The sequence below is a fragment of the Herpailurus yagouaroundi genome, unplaced genomic scaffold, assembly GCF_014898765.1.
Source record: "Herpailurus yagouaroundi ecotype Mexico unplaced genomic scaffold, PumYag 100, whole genome shotgun sequence".
NCBI classification, from domain to species: domain Eukaryota; kingdom Metazoa; phylum Chordata; class Mammalia; order Carnivora; family Felidae; genus Herpailurus; species Herpailurus yagouaroundi.
Genome location: NW_024412391.1, coordinates 31,789,565 through 31,808,251, shown reverse-complemented (window position 1 = coordinate 31,808,251; position 18,687 = coordinate 31,789,565). Strand labels below are relative to the sequence as shown.

At 37.0% G+C, this 18,687-nt stretch overlaps 1 protein-coding gene across 3 annotated transcripts in view; it reads left to right on the top strand.

Moving 5' to 3' along the window:
• The window catches only part of ZNF277 (zinc finger protein 277), a 114,947-nt gene that overhangs the window by 53,840 nt on the left and 42,420 nt on the right, over positions 1–18,687 (top strand). Inside the window, exons 2-3 of one of the 3 annotated variants that reach the window (XM_040472214.1) lie at positions 8,653–8,861; positions 13,778–13,979. In XM_040472214.1, coding sequence (XP_040328148.1) covers positions 13,891–13,979 — 89 coding nt within the window. In that variant the 5' untranslated portion in view covers positions 8,653–8,861; positions 13,778–13,890. The remainder of the gene's footprint in view (positions 1–8,652; positions 8,862–13,777; positions 13,980–18,687) is intronic. The other 2 variants (XM_040472212.1, XM_040472213.1) reach the window with 2 other exon arrangements.

The window sequence follows — 18,687 nt, the reverse complement described above, 5'->3', positions numbered from 1 at the left end:
TTTCCATAATTTGGTTATTGTTGATAATGCTGCTATAAACATAGGGGTGCATGTACCCCTTTGAATCTGTATCTTTGTATCCTTTTGAGAAATACCTGGTAGTGCAATAGTGGGTCATAGGGTGGTTCTATTTTTAACTTTCTGAGAAACCTCCATATTGTTTTTCAGAATGGCTGCACAAGTTTGCATTCCCACTAACAGTGCAAGAAGGTTCCCCTTTCTCCACACCCTCGCCAACATCTGTTGTTTCCTGAGTTGTTTATTTTAGCCATTCTGACAGGTGTGAGGTGGTATCTCATCATGGTTTTGATTTGTACTTCCCTAATGATGAGGGAGCATCTTTTCATGCGTCTCTTAGCTATCTGGATGTCTTCTTTGGAAAAGTGTCTATTAATGTCTTCTGCCCATTTCTTCACTGGATTACTTATTATGAGTTTCCTGAGTTCTGTATAGATTTCAGGTACTAACCCTTTGTCAGATATTACATTTGCAAATATCTTCTTTCATTCCATAGGTTCCCTTTAGTTTTGTTTTTTGTTTCCTTCCCTATGCAGAAGCTTTCTATCCTGATGTAGTCCCAGTGGTTCATTTCTGCTTTTGTTTCCCTTGCCTCCAGTGACATGTTTAGTAAGAAGTTCTTCCAGATGAGGTCAAAGACGTTGCTGCCTGTGTTCTCCTCTAGGATTTCAGTGGTTTCCTGTCCCACATTTAGGTCTTTCATCCATTTTCAATTTATTTTGTGTATGGTGTAAAAAGTGGTCCAGGTTCTTTTTTTTTTTTTTTTTTTTTTTTTTTTTTGTATGTTATGTCCAGTTTTCCCAATACCATCTGTTGAAGAAACTGCCTTTATTCCATTGGAAATTCTTCTCTGCTTTGTCAAAGATTATTGACCATATAGTTGTGGGTCCATTTCTAGGTTTTCTATTCTGTTCCATTGATCTATGTGTCTGTTTTTCTGCCAGTACCATACTGTCTTGATGACTACAACTTTGTAATATAGCTTGGTCTGGAATTATGATGCCTCCAGCTTTCCTTTTCTTTTTCAAGATTGCTTTGGCTATTTGGGGTCTTTTGTGTTTCCATACAAATTTTAGGATTGTTTTGTTCTAGCTCTGTGAAATATACTGGTGTTATTTTGATAGGGATTGCATTAAATGTGTAGAATGCTTTTGGTTGAGTACAAATATTTTAACAGTATTTTTCCAGCCCATGAGCATGGAATGTTTTTCCATTTCTTTGTGTCCTCTTCAGTTTCTTTCATAAGTGTTCTATAGTGTTCAGACTACAGATCTTTTACCTCTTTGGTTAGGTTTATTCCCAGGTATTCTATGGGTTTTGGTTCAGTTGTCAATAGGATCAATTACGATTTCTCTTTTTGCTGTTTCATTATTGGTGTATATAATGCAACAGATTTCTGTATGTTGATTTTGTGTCCTGAAACTTTGCTGAATTCATATATCAGTTCTAGCAATTTTTTGGTGGACTCTTATGTTTTCTTCATAGAGTATCATGTCGCCTGCAAACAGTGAAAGTTTGACTTGTTCCTTGCCAGTTTGGATGCCTTTTATTTCTTTTTGTTGTCTGATTGCTGAGGCTAGGACTTCCAGTATTATGGTAAATTAACAGTGGAGAGTGAACATCTCTGTCTTGTTCCTGAGTATAGAAGAAAAGCTCTCTTTTTCCCCATTGAGGATGATATTAGCTGTGGGTCTTTCACATATGGCCTTTATAATGTTGAGGTATGTTCCCTCTATCCCTACTTTGTTGGGGATTTTTACCAAGAAAGGGTACTCTACTTTTTCAAGTGCTGTTTCTTCATCTATTGAGAGGATCATATTGTCCTTATCCTTTCTTTTATTAATGTGATATATAACATTGATTTGCAAATATCAAACCATGCTTGCAGCCGAGGAATAAATCCCACTTAATTGTGGTGAATAATTCTTTTAGTGTATTATTGGATTCAATTTGCTAGTATCTTGTTGAGAATTTTTGTGTCCATGTTCATCAGGGATATTAGCCTATAATTCTCCTTTTTAGTGGGGCCTTTGGTTTTAGAATCAAGGTAATGCTAGCTTCATAGGGTAAGTTTAGAAGCTTTCCTTCCATTTCTATTTTTTTGGAACAGTTTGAGAAGAATAAGCATTAACTCTTTTTCAGAGTTTGGTAGAATTCCCCCTGGGAAGCCATCTGGCCCTGGACTTCTGTTTGTTGGGAGATTTTTGTTTACTGATTTAATTTCTTTGCTGGTTATGGGTCTGTTCAAATTTTCTATTTCTTCCTGTTTACATTTTGGTATTTTTTTTATTAATTTTTTTAATGTTCATTTATTTTTGAGAGGGAGAGAGACAAACACGAATAGGGGAGGAGCAGAGAGAGAAGGAGACACCGAATCTGAAGCAGGCTCCAGGCTCTGAGCTGTTCGCACAGAGCCTGAGGCGGGGCTCAAATGTGAGATCACGACCTGACCCGAAGTCGGACAGTTAACTGACTAAGCCACCCAGGCGCCCCAGTTTGGGTATTTTATATCTTTCTAGGAATTTATCTATTTCTTCCAGTTTGCCCAATTTGTTGACATATAATTTTTCATAACCTTCTCTTACAAGTCTTTGTATTTCTGTGGTATTGGTTGTGATCTCTCCTCTTTCATTCTTGATTTTATTTGAGTCCTTTTTTCTTGTTGATAAATCTGGCTAGGGGGCTTTCAATTTATTAATTCTTTCAAAGAACAAGCTCCTAGTTGCATCGATCTGTTTTACTGGGTTTTTTTGTTGTTGTTTCTATAGCATTTATTTCTGCTCTAATGTTTATTTCCCTTCTGCTGGCCTTAGGCTTCATTTACTGTCCCTTTTCTAGCTCCTTTAGGTGTAAGGTTAGGTTGTATATTTGAAGTGAAAAAGTCTTGTGGTAGACCTGTATTGCTGTATACTTCTCTCTTCTGAAGTAAGAGACTGTCGTGTTTTCATTTTCATTTGCTTCGATGTATTTATTTCTTCTTTAATTTCCTGATTATCCTATTCTTTAGTAGGGTGTTCTTTAACTTCCATGTATTGGTGATCTTTCCAAATTTTTTTCTTGTGGTTGATTTCAAGTTTCATAGCATTGTCTTCTGAAAGTATGTATGGTATGATCCCAGTGTTTTTGTACTTGTTGAGGCCTGACCCAGTGTGTGATCTGTTCTGGAGAATGTTCCATGTGCACTCAGAAAGAATGTGTATTCTCCTGCTTTAGGATGAAATATTCTTAATATATCTGTTAAGTCCATCTGGTTCAGTATGTCATTCAAAGCCATTGTTTGCTTTCAATTTTCTGCTTAGATGGTCTGTCCATTACTGTAAGTGGGGTGTTAAAGTCCCCTCTGTTAATTGTGTTGTTATTGATGAGTTTCTTTATGTTGTTATTAATTGACATTTATTTGAGTGTTTCACGTTGGGGGCATAAATATTTACAGTTGTTAGATCTTCTTGTTGGATAGACTCCTTTATTATGCTATAGTGCCCTTCTTCATCTCTTGTTACAGTCTTTGGTTTAAAATCTAATTTGTCTGATTTAAGTATGGCTATTCTGGCTTTCTTTTGATGTCCATTAGCATGATAAGTGGTTCTCCATCCCCTCACTTTCAATATGCAGATGTCTTTAGGTCTAAAATGAGTCTCTTCTAGACAACATATACATGGATCTTGGGGTTTTTTTATCCGTTCTGATACCCTGTGTCTTTTGATTGGAGCATTTAGTCCATTTACGTTCAGGGTGCTTATTAATTAATAGATATGAATTTAGTGTCATTGTATTACCTGTAAAGTTGGTGTTTCTGGAGATTTTCTCTGTTCCTTTCTAGTCTTTGTTGTTTTCAGTCTTTCTTTTCCACTCAATGAATCCCCTTTAATATTTCTTGAAGGGCTGCTTTAGTGGTCATGAACTTCTTTGGTTTTTGTTTGTTTGGGAAACTCTTCATCTCTCCTTCTATTTTGAATAACAGCCTTGCTGGAGTAAGTATTTTTGGCTGCATATTTTTACCATTTAGCAAGTCGAATATATCATGCCACTCCCTTCTGGCCTGCCAAGTTTCTGCGGACAGATCTGCTGCTATACTTATTTTGTCTTCCATTGTAGGTTAGGGATTTATTTTTCCTTGCTGCTTTCAGAATTCTTTCCTTATCTCTGTATTTTGCAAATTTTACTATGATATGTCTTGCTGTTGGCCTGCTTTATTGATTGTGGTGGGAGTTCTCTGTCCCTCCTGGATTTGGATATTTGTTTCCTTCCCCAGATTAGGGAAGTTTTCAGCTATAATTTGCTCAAATAAACCTTCTACCCTCTTTTCGTTCCCTTCTTCTAGGACTACTGTGGTATGAATATTATTATGCTTTATGGAGTCAGTGAGTTCCCCAAGTCTACATTTGTTATCCAGTATTTTTCTTTCCCTCTTCTTTTCAGCTTCATTATTTTCTATAATCTTATCTTCTATATCACTTATTCATTCCTCTCATTCTTCCATTTTTGTGGTCATTACATCCAGTCAGTTTTACATCTCTGTTGCAGCATTTTTTATTTCAGCCTCACTAGTTTTTAGGTCTTTAATCTCTGAGGTAAGGGACTCCCTGGTGTTTTCTATGCTAGTCTCAAGCCCAGCTACTATCTTAATGATTGTTGTTTTAAATTCTGGTTCAGGCATATTACTTATATCTGTTTTGATTAGATCCCTGGCTGTGACCTCTTCTTGTTGTTTCTTTTGAAGTGAATACCTCCATCTTGGCATTATGTCTAGTCTGTGTCTTCAGGAAACACAATTGATATTTGCTTATAGATTTTGTATCCTGCAACTTGCCTGAATTTGTTTATTAGTTATAAGCAATGGTGTGTGTGTGTGTGTGTGTGTGTGTGTGTGTGTGTGTGTAAAATCTTTGGTAAACTATATATAAAATCATGACATCTGCAAACAGATGGTTTTACTTTTTCTCTGATTTGGATGCCTTTTATTTTTTCTTGCCTAATTACTCTTGCTAGAACATCCAGTATTCTGTTAAATGGAAGTGGCAAAAGTGAGCATCCTGTCTTCTTACTGATCTTGAGGGAAAGTTTTCAGTTTTTCACAGTCAAATATGTTGTTAACTGTGAGCTTTTCATATATAGCCTTCTTTATGTTGGAGAAGTGTTTGTCTTTTCCTAATTTGTTGAGTGTTTTTATCATGAAAGGATGTTGAATTTTGTCCAATTCTTTTTCTTCATCTATTAAGATGATCATGTGATTTTTATCTTTCATTCTGCTAATGTGGTGTATTGTATTGATTTGATTTTCATATACTGAACCATTCTTGCCTCCCAGGGTTAAGTCCCACTTGGTTATGGTGTATAACCCTTTTAATGCGCTGTTGAATTTGGATAGTGTTTTGTTGAGGATTTTGCATGTGTATTCATTGGGGATATTTTATTTTTCTTGTAATGTCTTTGTCTGATTTTGGTCAGGTTTGGGAGTATTCCCTCCTCTTTTATGTTTTGGAGAAGGATTAGCACTACATCTTCTTTAAATGTTTGGTAGAATCTCCTGTGAATTTATCTGTTCCTTAGCTTTTCTTTGTTAGAAGGTTTTTTTTATTACTGATTCAATCACTTCATAAGTCTATTCGGATTTTCTATTTCTTCATGGTTCAGTTTTGACAGGTTGCATGTTTCTAGGAATTTATCCATTTCTTCTAAGTTATCCAATTTGCTGGCATATTATTATTCATGGCCATTTCTTGTGATCCTTGTATTTCTGTGGTATCAGTTGTAATTTCCTTTTCTTTCATACCTGATTTTGAGTCTTTTCTCTTTTTTTCTTAGTCTAGCTAAAGGTGTGTCAATTTTGTTTACTTTTTCAAAACAACTCTTAATTTTGTTAATTTTTTTCTATTCTTTATTTCATTCTGTCCTTCTTTATTATTTCCTCCCTTATGCTACCATTGAGCTTAGTTCTTCTTTGAGTAATTCCTTGAGTTACAGAGTCAAGTTGTTTATGAGGTCTTTCTTCCTTTTAACTTATTTGCCGCTCTAAGCTTCCCTATTAGTCCTGTTTTTTTGTTGCATCCTGTAAGTTTGTTGCATTTTTATTTTATTAAGATTTGTTTTGTGACCTTATATGTTATATTACTTCCTTAATTAAAGACCTTCTGAATCTCCTCACCACTTCCAAATTTAAATATAAATCTTTGGACTAGCATTAAGGTGCACCAACATGTGATCCATCTACTCTTGCTGCCTTTTCCCTCCTAGACTCTAGCACTAATTGGACTATTTTGATTTTTTAACTATCTATATATATACTTGCTGGAGTTCTTTACCATTTCAAGAAGACTCCATGAAGATTCTCTTTCATTTCTCCTGATTTGAGGTTTTTTCCTTCCATATCCCTTAACCCTCAACTTTGCATATGTTGAATAGTATTATAATTATTTGTATAGTTGTCTCATATTTTCCTCTAGACTAACAGTTTCTTCAGGATAGGGATTCTATATTAATAATCTTTATAGTTTTGATAGTGTCTAGCATACACTTTGTGCATAGCAGGTGCTCACTTTTTAAATGATAAATGTAATCAAAATTTTTCATCTTGAAATGTCAAGACTTAGTAACCAAATAAAATTATACTTGCTTTATTTCTTTCTCTTAATTTTATCTGTCACAGTCACATTGAGGAACTTGTCAGAAGACATGCTTTTTATTTCAAAATTTTTCAGTGTTAGGGAAAGTTGGTTGTAGAGAAAAATCTCTCATAGTTTTTCTTTTTGTATCTTTCCTTTCAAGCCTTGTACTTATATGTGGGTGTATGTACATGTACGTTTGTGTGTGTGTGAGGAATTGTGTGCAGTTCATTGTGGATTAAGCTCTTTTTAATAAATTTCAAACATGTTTTACAATATTTCTCCATTGTCTTCATAATTGTCATTTAGCACATGCATAATACACAGCACATATATGCCATATTTTAAAGAACTGCTTTTCATTTGCATGACGCCTAGGTGGCTTCTATTACTTTGCTTTATAGGTGATGTTGTAATAACATTTTTACAGTTTTTTGCTTGTGTTAAATTAGCTCCTTAAATTTCTAGGCAAAGCGCTTATTAGGATTAAGGGTTGAATGTGTTTATAACCCTGTTTCCATACCAAAGGCTGTGGCAAACCTGCCAGCTATATTTGAGCGTACTAATTCAGCACACCTTCATCAGCAGTCTCAGTGGTGTCAAGAATGTGTAACAATGCTCACCTAAGTTCATCTCCCTTTCCCGTATTCCCCTAGTCTTAGTGCTTGTATAGTAAATTAATTTTTTAAATATGAGGCCACAATAATTTACATAATAAATTATTAGCCCAAGGGTATTTACATAAGGGTCTTATGTTCTTACTCTGAGCTTTAGAGATAGATTGCGGTTAAGAAGACTAAACCAATCTTTTCCATTTTCCAAATGCATCTGTTAGGGGGCGCACTCTTAGAAATTAAGGGACAGACTTACTTAGGAAGTAGAAAGCCATGTTTTTAGTTTAAGTGAGAAGTACCCTCAAGAACTTAGAAATAAAAGTTACTTCTTAAGTTTTACTTCCAGAATAAAACTAAGATACAATAAATGACATTGAGTAGGCATTGGAGTCCTATGGAAAGATATGATGTTTGTTCTAATCAAAAGCTTAGAGAACAGGCATGAAAATATCCAGAGTTGATAAGATACTAAGGAAAGCTATCATCAAAGAAATTACACTAATATAATGAAGGACAACTGTAAAGGAAATGGGTTTGGTTTTTTTTTTTTTTTTTTGAAATTAGGAGCTTGTTTATAGCAAGTTAAAACTACAAAAACTACAAAAACCCTGCCCATCTTCATATTCCAATTTTTATAATGATGATCAATTAGATTATCAGAGTGTGATAAGAGTCACAACTAAACTTATTTGATCTGGGTCGAGTTTATCACCAAATTACCGCTTTATATTTTTTTCAGGGTTTTAGCAGTGATATTATGATGGTGTACACAGCAAAGTGTGGGTACTTCCTTAAAGGAGGAGTGATGTGTGAGGTGTTCTCCAATTCCCCATGAAGGAAGGCTGAAAGCCTTCTCATCAATTATTTGTTGATATGGGCTTTTCTTTCTCATTTGACTTAAGGAGGACAGAAACCTCAGAAGCTTCTTCTTTATCCTTCAAAGCACCAGCAGCTTTTATCTATTTGGCAGGAATGATACACTATAAAGTCTAGGGTTGTCATTTTAACACTTAGATAAAATATGAATTCATGACTGGTTTGTTCCCTAAATAGAACCTTACTACTCAAAGTATGATTGTGGATAAGCAGACTGACATCACCTGGAAACAAGGACATGCAGAATTTCAAGACTTTTTACCTCCTAGACCTACTTTGTTAGTTCATGTCCTCCAAGAAGCACACAGCAAGATGGGATTTGACATGTAAGAGATTTGGGGAGAAGACACCAGAGGACGGAAAAGGGAGAGAGTGCTGGAGAAGGTAGCAATGTAGGTCTGACCCCTGTGAAGGAAAGAGGGAAGGAAGGGCAGTGGAGTAGAGTCTCAGACGGCAACACAGTTGTAAGTAAGCACATTTCTGGCAAGCTGCTGAGAGTCCTCAGCCACTGTCATATGTCAGTAAAATTCTCTCTCTCACAGGAATGAGCCTGCGTTACCATTTCTGCTGGCTCTAATCATTTACTGAGAGCAGCGTGTGGAAAGCTTGGCTTCAGTGCAAGTAGGATTTCAGAGCACAGCACCTGAGACTATATTTCATTTATGCTCATAGCGACAGGAGATTGGATTGGCATGTTTCCCCGGTCACCACACCTCCTGAATCAGGATCTACACTTTAACAAAGTCTCCAGGTGAATTATAAGCATGTTAAAAGTTTGAGAAGCATGATCTTAGAATAATAATGTGGTTCTTTGAGGATCTTAGCCAGAGTCAATAAAATTGTTCACAATCAGCATAGGATCTCCTCAAAAATTCAGCTCTCTTGGGATGGTATTTTTCACAGTTCATTTAAACAGAGTTGCTGTTCAAAGTGAGAACTAGAGCAGATAATTTGTTGTTGTTAATTTGTAACAAATGTGTGAAGCAGATATGGGGCCAAAATTTTCAAGATGCTTTGCCTCTTTGCTGAAAGGAGCTAGATAGAGTTTATTTCCTTTTGCCTTTTCGAGTTCAAGGTCACTGTAGCAAAAAAAAAAAATCTATATTTCTGTATTTATTTTTTTACTACATGGTAAGGTGTAACTATGATTCTTATGATGACAACTAGAAATAAACAACCTGTTAGACAAATCATACTAAGTTGTTTATGCTGACACAGTGCTTAGAGTTTGAGAGGCTCTCTTTAGGACAGAATACGCTATCAAGTAAGCTTTGCCACCAGGCCCTATTCCTGATTTACAGACTTGCTGTGAGTTCAAAATACCCACACTCTAATGTATGATCAGGATGTCCACAATCCCTTTGGAATCATTCCTTGAACCATTGATCCCCAGACTTGAGTTTAGGAATTACTGCTCGGTAAAAGTTATATTTCGTCAATCTAACAATAAGGCCTTGAAATCATTACTTTTTAAAAAGCACTCCAGATTTGGAAACCATTGCTCTAAAGTAAAATATATACTTGAGTTCAGGCCTTTGCTATAGAAACATCCTCTGCCAGAGTGGTATAACTTACTCTGCGTTCCAAATGCAACTTGTCTCTGTTTACTGGTGAGCATGGGTGAAAAATAAAAAAGGAAGTTAAAAATCCCTAAATAAACCTCACATACTTTTATTACACTCAGTAATACTTGTTATTAGAATTTAGTATAATTTTTACATCATTATTTATTACCAGTGGGCTCATTATACCAAGGCCCACAGTACTAAAGATTTGGCTATAATTATTCTGGACTGCTCTCAATCTGAGGCAGAAGAAGTTCCCCTAAATACAGACAGCCACAGGTGTTCCCTGAAATAGAACTTACCTAAAAGCTGAGTCAAAGGTATAACTCTAGTTTTAGGTATCTCTGGTCTTATTCATTTTTTCAAGCACATATCAAATACCATGTATGTTTCAGGGACTATAGTGTACACCAGAGATATGAAAACAAGATTTAGTCCTTGACCTGAGGTGTTACCATACTACCCGAGGGGCACAGATATACATGTCAATAATTAATTGCAATAGGGATATTTGCTATTGTTGGACATGGAGAGATGGAGTGAGTCAAACCCTCAAGAGGACTGGGGGAGGAGGGTTGCTGGCAAACAAAGAAAATAACGTAAATGCATCACATGAGACTCCAGTCACTCCTGCCCTTGTCCAAAATCCATGTCAGGAATGTTTAACTTTGGAGCAGATTACCTGAGCTCTTCTAAAGCTTTACTCATTATCTGTCCTTCTCACAGAACAAAAAAGTGCCTCTACACATGCATTCCTAAAGTGGTGATTGGTGCCCATCATTCATACAGCCTCCCCTGCCGGAATCTTAAAAGGCATCCCAGGCTTCTTCACTCCCTCTGGCCAACCAGTAATCAAGAACTGTCGCTGCAATCTCTGCATCCTCCCCTCTCTCCATTCCCTCCAAGCACTGCTAACATGGCTGCCTCCAACCTGGACACTGCAGTAGTCTCCCAACTGCCAGTCTCCCCATCTGGAGACTTACGTCTCACAACCCATTCTCCCCATATCAGTGTAAACATAGGAGTGGCTCTACTTCCTACAGGAAAACGTCCAACTTCCTCAGTGTTACGTGTAGGGTAAGAGTGCTCATGCTTAAGCCAGACCACTTGGATTCAAATCCCCGCTCCACCATTTACTAGCTGTCTGGGGAAAGTCACTTAGTCTCTAAGTGCCTCAGTTTTCTCAACTATAAAATAGGAAAGAAATGGAAGCTCTGTCATAGGGTTATTGTGAAGGTTAATTGCGTTAATAATGTACATGTAAAGGGCTTAACAGTGCCTGGCACAGAATTAACCCACAGTGGCGGTGGCAGTCATGATGCAGTAACACAGTGTGCATGCCAGGTAATTAAAGATGACCAAGACTCATCTTGCCTTCCAGCGATTAACAGTCTGAAGTGGGGAAAGAAAGACATAGGTAAACAAACTACTTCTTTTGATCACTGCTGTCATAAATTTGAACATGATGCTAAATGATTAAGGAGTCAGAACACTAAAATCTTGTCCAAAAATGTTCTATTAAAATTTTTATTCTCTGAATTACATAGTAACTCGAGTTCCCAGATATGACTTAGTATCTCCTAAACCACAGGTTCCTCATACATGAAATTTGCATACTTATGATTTTATTCCTGTATGCCTTTACAGTAACCACACGCTGTTTGGTTCTACCATGTATGAACATTTAGTTTCATTCTCTTAGAAATAATTTGAAGAAAGAGAAACTGGGTCTTGAACATACAAAAGGGAGGAGGAATGAACCTCGGAAGAAGATTAGAGAGTTTGTAGTGAAACATTAGGAAAGAATACAGTGACAGATAAACTGTACCCAGTGGTTTTTGGAGGATGTGGGCTACTGAGATTTGTGTAAGAGTTGCTGGTGGAACTAGTATCAGGGACACGGCAGGACACTGGCAGAATGCATAGATTCAGCGTGACTTATAAATACGTACCAATTCAAAAAGGCACTGAATATACACATTACAGAAAAACACAGACTTGGGGAAAATGCCTTTTGGAACTAGAGGCAGAATAATGTCGTGTTTTAATTTAGGCTTAACTTGCTGTGTGTTTAGGCCACTTGATTTAACTTTTCTAAGTCTGAGTAGTCTGATCTGGAAAATGAGGGTTATAATAGTACCAACTGAATAAGGTAGTGAGAATTAATTGAGAAAATGCCCTGAAGCCCTTTGCTAGGGTAGTTTACAAATATCAGATACCTAGTAATGTTAGCTCTTGTTATTGGTGATGATTAATACATTGTTTTCTGCGATCAGGCAAAATGAATTTACACATATCATTCAAATTCGTGGAGAAGGGTGTAAGACAGTACCTGTTATTTTCTAGATGGTATGTAATGGTTACTAATGGTACCTCTATTTAGAATATATGCTGTCTTTTGTTGTACTGTTCTATTGGATGTAAAATACAGAGTTTCATTTGTTTATTACCTATTTCTCTTTCCCTGTCTTATTTTTAGCATGAGAGTTAAGTTCCTACAGAATTTAACCTACAACTGAAGGATATAACCTACAACTGAAGAACTGTAGAAGTTCAGAACTCCTTGCTTCCATTATGTAATTTAATAAATATAATTGTTGGTAACATCACTTTTGTTAATAGTGCTTCTAAAGTGCTTATACGTTTTTAAATATTCTCTCCGTTGTCATGTATACCCTATTTCCACCTTTTCTGGTATTAAATAATTTTATGGAACTAACATAAAAATTTAATTTAGCATACTTCAATATGAGCAGAGTATTGTGAGTGATGTATTAGAGGACATGGCCGTTGGGACACCTTCCCACTCCAGCTCAGTTGACTCTTCTGTCCCCATGCTCCCATAGACCCTATACATTTTCCGTCTCTCTCTCTTTATCCTTTAAACTTATTTGTACCATCTAACAAATTGCAATCACTTTAGCCTTGATGATAAGAATCATGTCATGCAACGTTAAGCAGAAAAGACCAGCACTCAGTAGATACTCAGCTGATTTTCGTTGAGTGAATGAATGCTTGTCCAGTTCTCAGACCATGGTCAGCAGTGCAACATTAACTGATTCAGTGAATTATGCAATTAAGAAGGCCGTTAGAAACAAGTTAAAGTAAGATAAAAACAAGAAATAAAATTAATAGTAAGCTAATTCCAAAGGCTTTTCTGTGGTATAACTGTCTTTCTTTATGAAGGTTTCCTGCCCTTCCTCAGATGCTAAATGTCTTATGCTAGTTGCCCAGTCACTAACTACTCAATTGCCAGCTAAAGGTGACCAATCCAGTCTTTCCCCCTGGAGCATTGAAGAGGGCTCCTGACACACCTGGCAGTGGTTTGAGGCATGAATTCAGAGCTATAGATCTTACACAGCTCAACTCTCAAAGATACCATAGGTGATGTTAGGAAAATGAATAATATACACAAAAAAATGTTTACCGTGTATGTCTAGTAAATGATCATTCATCTCTTTGTTCATAAGAACTTGAATTAAGATACATAATTGTGTAACAGGCGAATGGTAGACATAAATCAACATCAAAAATTACCACCTGGGCCACCCAGCACATGCTATGTCAACCCAATGTGAGAGCTGTCTTCTTTGCACATGACAGATAATCAAACAGGAAAGAGTTTGCAGGTGCAACAGGAAGCAGCTTAAAAGACTGGCCTGGTATCATCTGGAGCCTCAGAATATACCATTTACTTCCCATAGTGTGATGACTATCAGCCATAGGTCACAATTGGGCCATAGAACCTTAACCCAGCATGTTGCAGCCTTCCCCTTGCAAGTACCCCCGGAATTGCTGCCGCTGGCCAGTGTCCAAGAATGCCTGAACAGCTGCTCTGACAAATGGGTTTCCCCCATTCAAGCCGGCAAATGGAGAGTTGGAGCTGCTTTGCACAACTCCCTGCCTCTAGGTTGCAGAATCTACTTAAAATGATAATAAAATATCTTGTTCTCTGGCACTGTGGCACTGTGGATTTTTCCTTTTAATGCAGGAGGTAAGAAATCATCCTTCTAAAGAGCTGATTGCAGCTTTTTCTTTTTTTTCTTTTCTTTTCTTTTCTTTTTTTTTCTTTTTCCTTGCTTTTGCTTTTTCTCTCTCCCAGACAGTAAGGATTGTATCCTGGAGCCGCTTTCCCTGCCAGAAAGTCCAGGTGGCACCACCGCTTTAGAAGGTTCTCCATCTGTGCCTTGTATTTTCTGTGAAGAACATTTTCCTATGGATGAACAAGACAAACTTCTGAAGCACATGATTATTGAACATAAGATGGTCATAGCTGATATCAAGTTGGTTGCTGATTTCCAAAGGTAAGTTTTGGCTTTGGCCATAAGAGAATTAAATTCAGTATTCCATAAAGGAAAGACATAACTTATATATAAGCTTATATATAAAATTATTCTTGTGCAAATGTGAAAAATCATATTCTTTTTCAAGCATTGTTGGGAACAGGGATCCTTGGTTGGAGCCTGCGAAGCCAAAAGGATATTGTCCAAAGAACTCTCAGCTTAAGTGCTGTGATGAGCATTTTTCTGGTTTTCTGACAAAAAACAGGAAAAAAGTAGGGGTGGGGGGAGGTCACTCAATAAACCAAAGGCTTGACATCAGTCACCTGAGGTACTGAGGGGAAGAGGATGAGGAGGATGAAGAACAGAAAGAGATAAGTGGTTCGGGAACTGCCAACATTGGGCATGTGTGAAATGTAGGAACCTCACCTATACAGCTAGGACCCAAAGTGAGCTAAACTTTAATCTATGAGCACCTGACTTAGAATATTCATACCAACAGACAAGTAATATAAGCATATTTTTTTTTCCAGTTCCTAGTTCTTAGAAGAGAAATGCCTTTTCTTAAGCAAATGGAGTGAAGTAGTTTTGTTCATGCTGTTATTAGTTGACACTTGGAAGTCCAAGTTGACATTTGGAAGCGTTTTCCATGTACATGCTATCATGATAGTTAACTGGTTTTGTACAATTACTAAAAGCATACATTTTGGTATAGCTGGCCAGGAACCATTTTTAGATATTCTGCCCTGATTTCTCTACAAAACACTGTAGTAACTCAGATGTTGTAACATCTCTGCATCTGAACTCTATATCTGCCGGACCACATCATTCCTAGCAAGCAGTTTCTATCTTATGATGGGTCTTGCAAAGCAGCAGCCTATATTACTGAGAGTGGACTATGAAACCAAGCAGGCCTAGAGTTGAACACAGACTTAGGTGACTTCCTAACCATGTAATGTCCAGCAAACTACTTAACTACTCTAAGCATCAGTTTCCTCATCAGTAAAAGGGGAAAATGCTGACTCACATAAGATTGTTGAGTGTTACATAAAACAGGTGCTTCATATAGCACCAACTAGTACCTGAGACATCTTTTATATCCAATAGATGGTAGCCAAAAATTTTATTCTATTTTTATTACAAAAGATATATTTGAAATGTTAGTTTTCTGCAACTATAGCTTGAGTTTTCAATAGGCATTTATGCCGTTCTGAAACTCTAATTATCATTTGCGAAATAAAACTTTTGAGAAAATTTAACTTAGAATCCTTAACACTTCTAAACTTTGAGAATAAGTTTGTTTTCCAGTTGGAATAGCCAGAAGGCCCACAGGGGTGTTGTTCTCTAACCTTTCATGTTCCTCTGAATTGCCTGGCACCAATACAGAATGTCTGTCGAGTACCTTCTGCATTATTATGGCCACTCAGCATTGCAATTTTTGAATAGATTTTGGTGTTACCTGGTCGGGAAGCAGAGATAGAACAGAATAGCAAAGGGGAATTATGTGCATGATATATGCCACCAGGCTGGTTGAATAAACTAATTATTACACAGTTTCAGAGGAAGAACTTCATTCTTCTCATTCTCATTCATTAATCTTTATTTTCAGTTAAAATATTTGTGCTTTTGTGTGTGTGTGTGTGTGTGTGTGTGTGTGTGTGTGTGTGTGTTTGTGTGTGTCCTGGGAGTATTCTTGGAGCTTCCTTATATATATGGTATCTAGTTGTATGTAGTCAGATCTGTTGATTTTGTTTTAGATACTGTTTGGGCTAGAAATTTTCAAATTCTTATCAAGCAACCATTGTCAAGACTATCAAATGAAATACTCTCTTTTTGTGTTTATTTATTTGAGAGAGAGGGAGAAAGCGCTTGAGTATGCCTGAGTGCAGAGTAGGGACAGAGAGAATCCCAAGCTGACAGCAGCTCCGGGCTGACCCAGTGTGGGGGTGCTTAGTAAGCCAAAATCTTGAGTCGGACTCTTAACCAACTGAGCCAACCAGGTGCCCTGAGATAATCTTTAAGTCTTGAACCACTCAGCTTCTCTTTGATGTCATCTCTTCTTTTACTCTGCTTTATCATGTAAATGCAAATTCTCCCCCAGGAATTGGAGAAAAATATGGTGATCTACCAGTGATAATTGAGAAACATTAAAGTTTTCTTTCTCCTAAAATCTGTGAGGAATATCTAAATCAGAGTTTGTATTTTCCCTTTGTTCTTATGTATGATAGCTAAGTAGCTATATTTGTACTAATCTCTCTTTTGTATCATTGATACTAATCTCATCAGTGTGTGGACAGGAAAATCAAATTATTTACTAGGTCTCAGACTTAGAAGTCAATAGTTAAATGTTGGAATCGGTCGCCCTCTAAATGCAGTTATGCAGTAAAGTAGGTGCTTTAATTAAAAAGCAAAAGATACAGGTGTGCCTGGGTGGCTCCGTCAGTTAAGTGTCCAATTTTTGCTCTCGGCTCAGTTCATGGTCTCACAGTTCGTGGGTTCATGCCCCACATTGGGCTCTATGCTGACACCATGGAGACTGCTTGGCATTCTCTGTCTCCCTTTCTCTCTGCCCCTCCCCCGCCCCCGTCTCTTTGTCTCTCTCTCTCAAAATAAATAAACTTTAAAAAAATAGAAAAAGAAAAAATACATAGCTGATATATATAAGTGCTTTCTAAATAAAGTGTGTGGTTAACATGTACTTTAAATTTGGAAACCTAAATTTTCCTTGTCAGCCGTCCTCCTAATAAGTTTCACTCTTGTGGTTAGTTCAAATTGACTAAGAATGTATGTAAATAAACTCTGTTACTTTTAAATATTTTTTAATATATCCGGTCTCCTTTAGATAATACCCTGCTACTATTTAGGGAAACTAAAAATTCCTCTCCAAAACAATGTAAACATTGACTATTTGTGATAAGAGTTAAGTTGGAATCTTCTTAACATAGGACTTTTTCCTAACTTGAGAAAAGTCACTGGTGTGTGTGCGTGTGTGTATTTACATATATATGTATATGTATTTATGTATATGTGTGTATATATGTATATACACATATATAACTTCCCAGGAATTGTTTCTTCTGAGTACAATGAGTAATAAAGATGATATATAATAGATGAGATAGACTTATTTTGTGCTTTACAAGAAAGAAGCTATAAATTTTAATGTTAAATATATTTAACATCTTCTTGATCAGAAAAAAAGTTAACAGTAAAACTTTCTCAGAGCAAAACAAAAGTAAAAATCTCCTTTGTGGGGCCCTTGCATGGCTCAGTCAGTTAAGCATCTGACTTTGGCTCAGGTCATGGTCTCACAGTTCTTGGGTTCAAGACCCACATCGGACTCTGTGCTGACAGCTCGGAGCCTGGAGCCTGCTTTGGATTCTGTGTCTCCCTCTCTCTCTGCCCCCCCCCCCCCGCTTGTACTCTCTCTCTCTCTCAAAAATAAATAAGTGTTAAGACAAAAAATCTTTCCTTTGAGCCATCTACCATAGTTATACTGAGCTATTTGCTAGCTTTATTCAGTAAATAAAATTTTCCTAGAAGATAAATGCTAACTCCTTAATTCTTGCCCCTTTCTATATTAAATTCCACTAATTCAGTGCTATTTAATTAACAACCATATCTCAAATCTTTATGCCTGTCAGTAAGCACACCAGTTACAGTGAGAGGCTGGGCAAGCAAGATTACTAGGATTTTTTCATGAGATAGTTCAGCGAAACATGATTGAAATTCTTTTAAAAGAAAAAAGTATTTGCTGATGACCTAATAATTACTTTTATGGCTTTTCACTGAAGTACGAGATGCATTGATTACTGTTTTTCAAATAAAGGGTTCATATCACATATCATTTCTTGGCTGCCTTTAAATATTGAGTGACTACAGGGGCACCTGGGTGGCTCAGTTGTTTAAGCATCTGACTTCGGCTCAGGTCATGATCTCATGGTTCATGGGTTCAAGCTCCACATCGTGCTCTGCACTGACAACTCAGAGCCTGGAGCCAGCTTCAGATTGTCTGTCTGTCTGTCTGTCTGTCTGTCTCTCTCTCTCTCTCTCTCTCTCTCTCTCTGTCTCTCTGCCCCTTCCCTGTTCACACTATGTCTCTCTCTCAAAAATAAAAATAAACATTAAAAAAAATTAAATATTGAGTGACTTCAGTGGTGCCTGGGTGACTCAGTCGGTTGTGTTCGACTTCAGCCCGGTCATGATTTCATGTCTCATGAGTTCGAGCTCCACATCAGGCTGTGTGCTGACAGTTCAGAGCCTGGAGCGTGCTTTGGATTCTGTGTCTCCCTCTCTTTGCCCCTCCCCCACTCGCATTTTCTCTCTCTCTCTCTCTCTCTCTCTCTCTCAAAAATAAACATTTTTTAAAAAATTTAATAGATAGATAAATAAAAAATATTGAGTGATTGCGTTTTTAGCTTTAAATAAATTAGACAAATAAGAAAAAATGAAGAGACAGATTAAATGATGCCTTAGCATTCAATAGCACCCAGATAGCCTTCAGTGGAATGTAATCAGGAATGAAGAACCTCTCCATGTATTGTATTGTATCAGTAGCCATGATGAAACTTCACATCGAACTTGACTTTCCTGGCTTTTTTTTAACTCTGTTACCTCGGCACCCAGTTCCACTGTATGGATTTGATTTGTCATGAAAATAGATGGCTGTGTAGTACAGTTTGGAAGAACAATACATCTTCTTTTCCTGACAGGAGTAGAGGTTCTCCTGTGT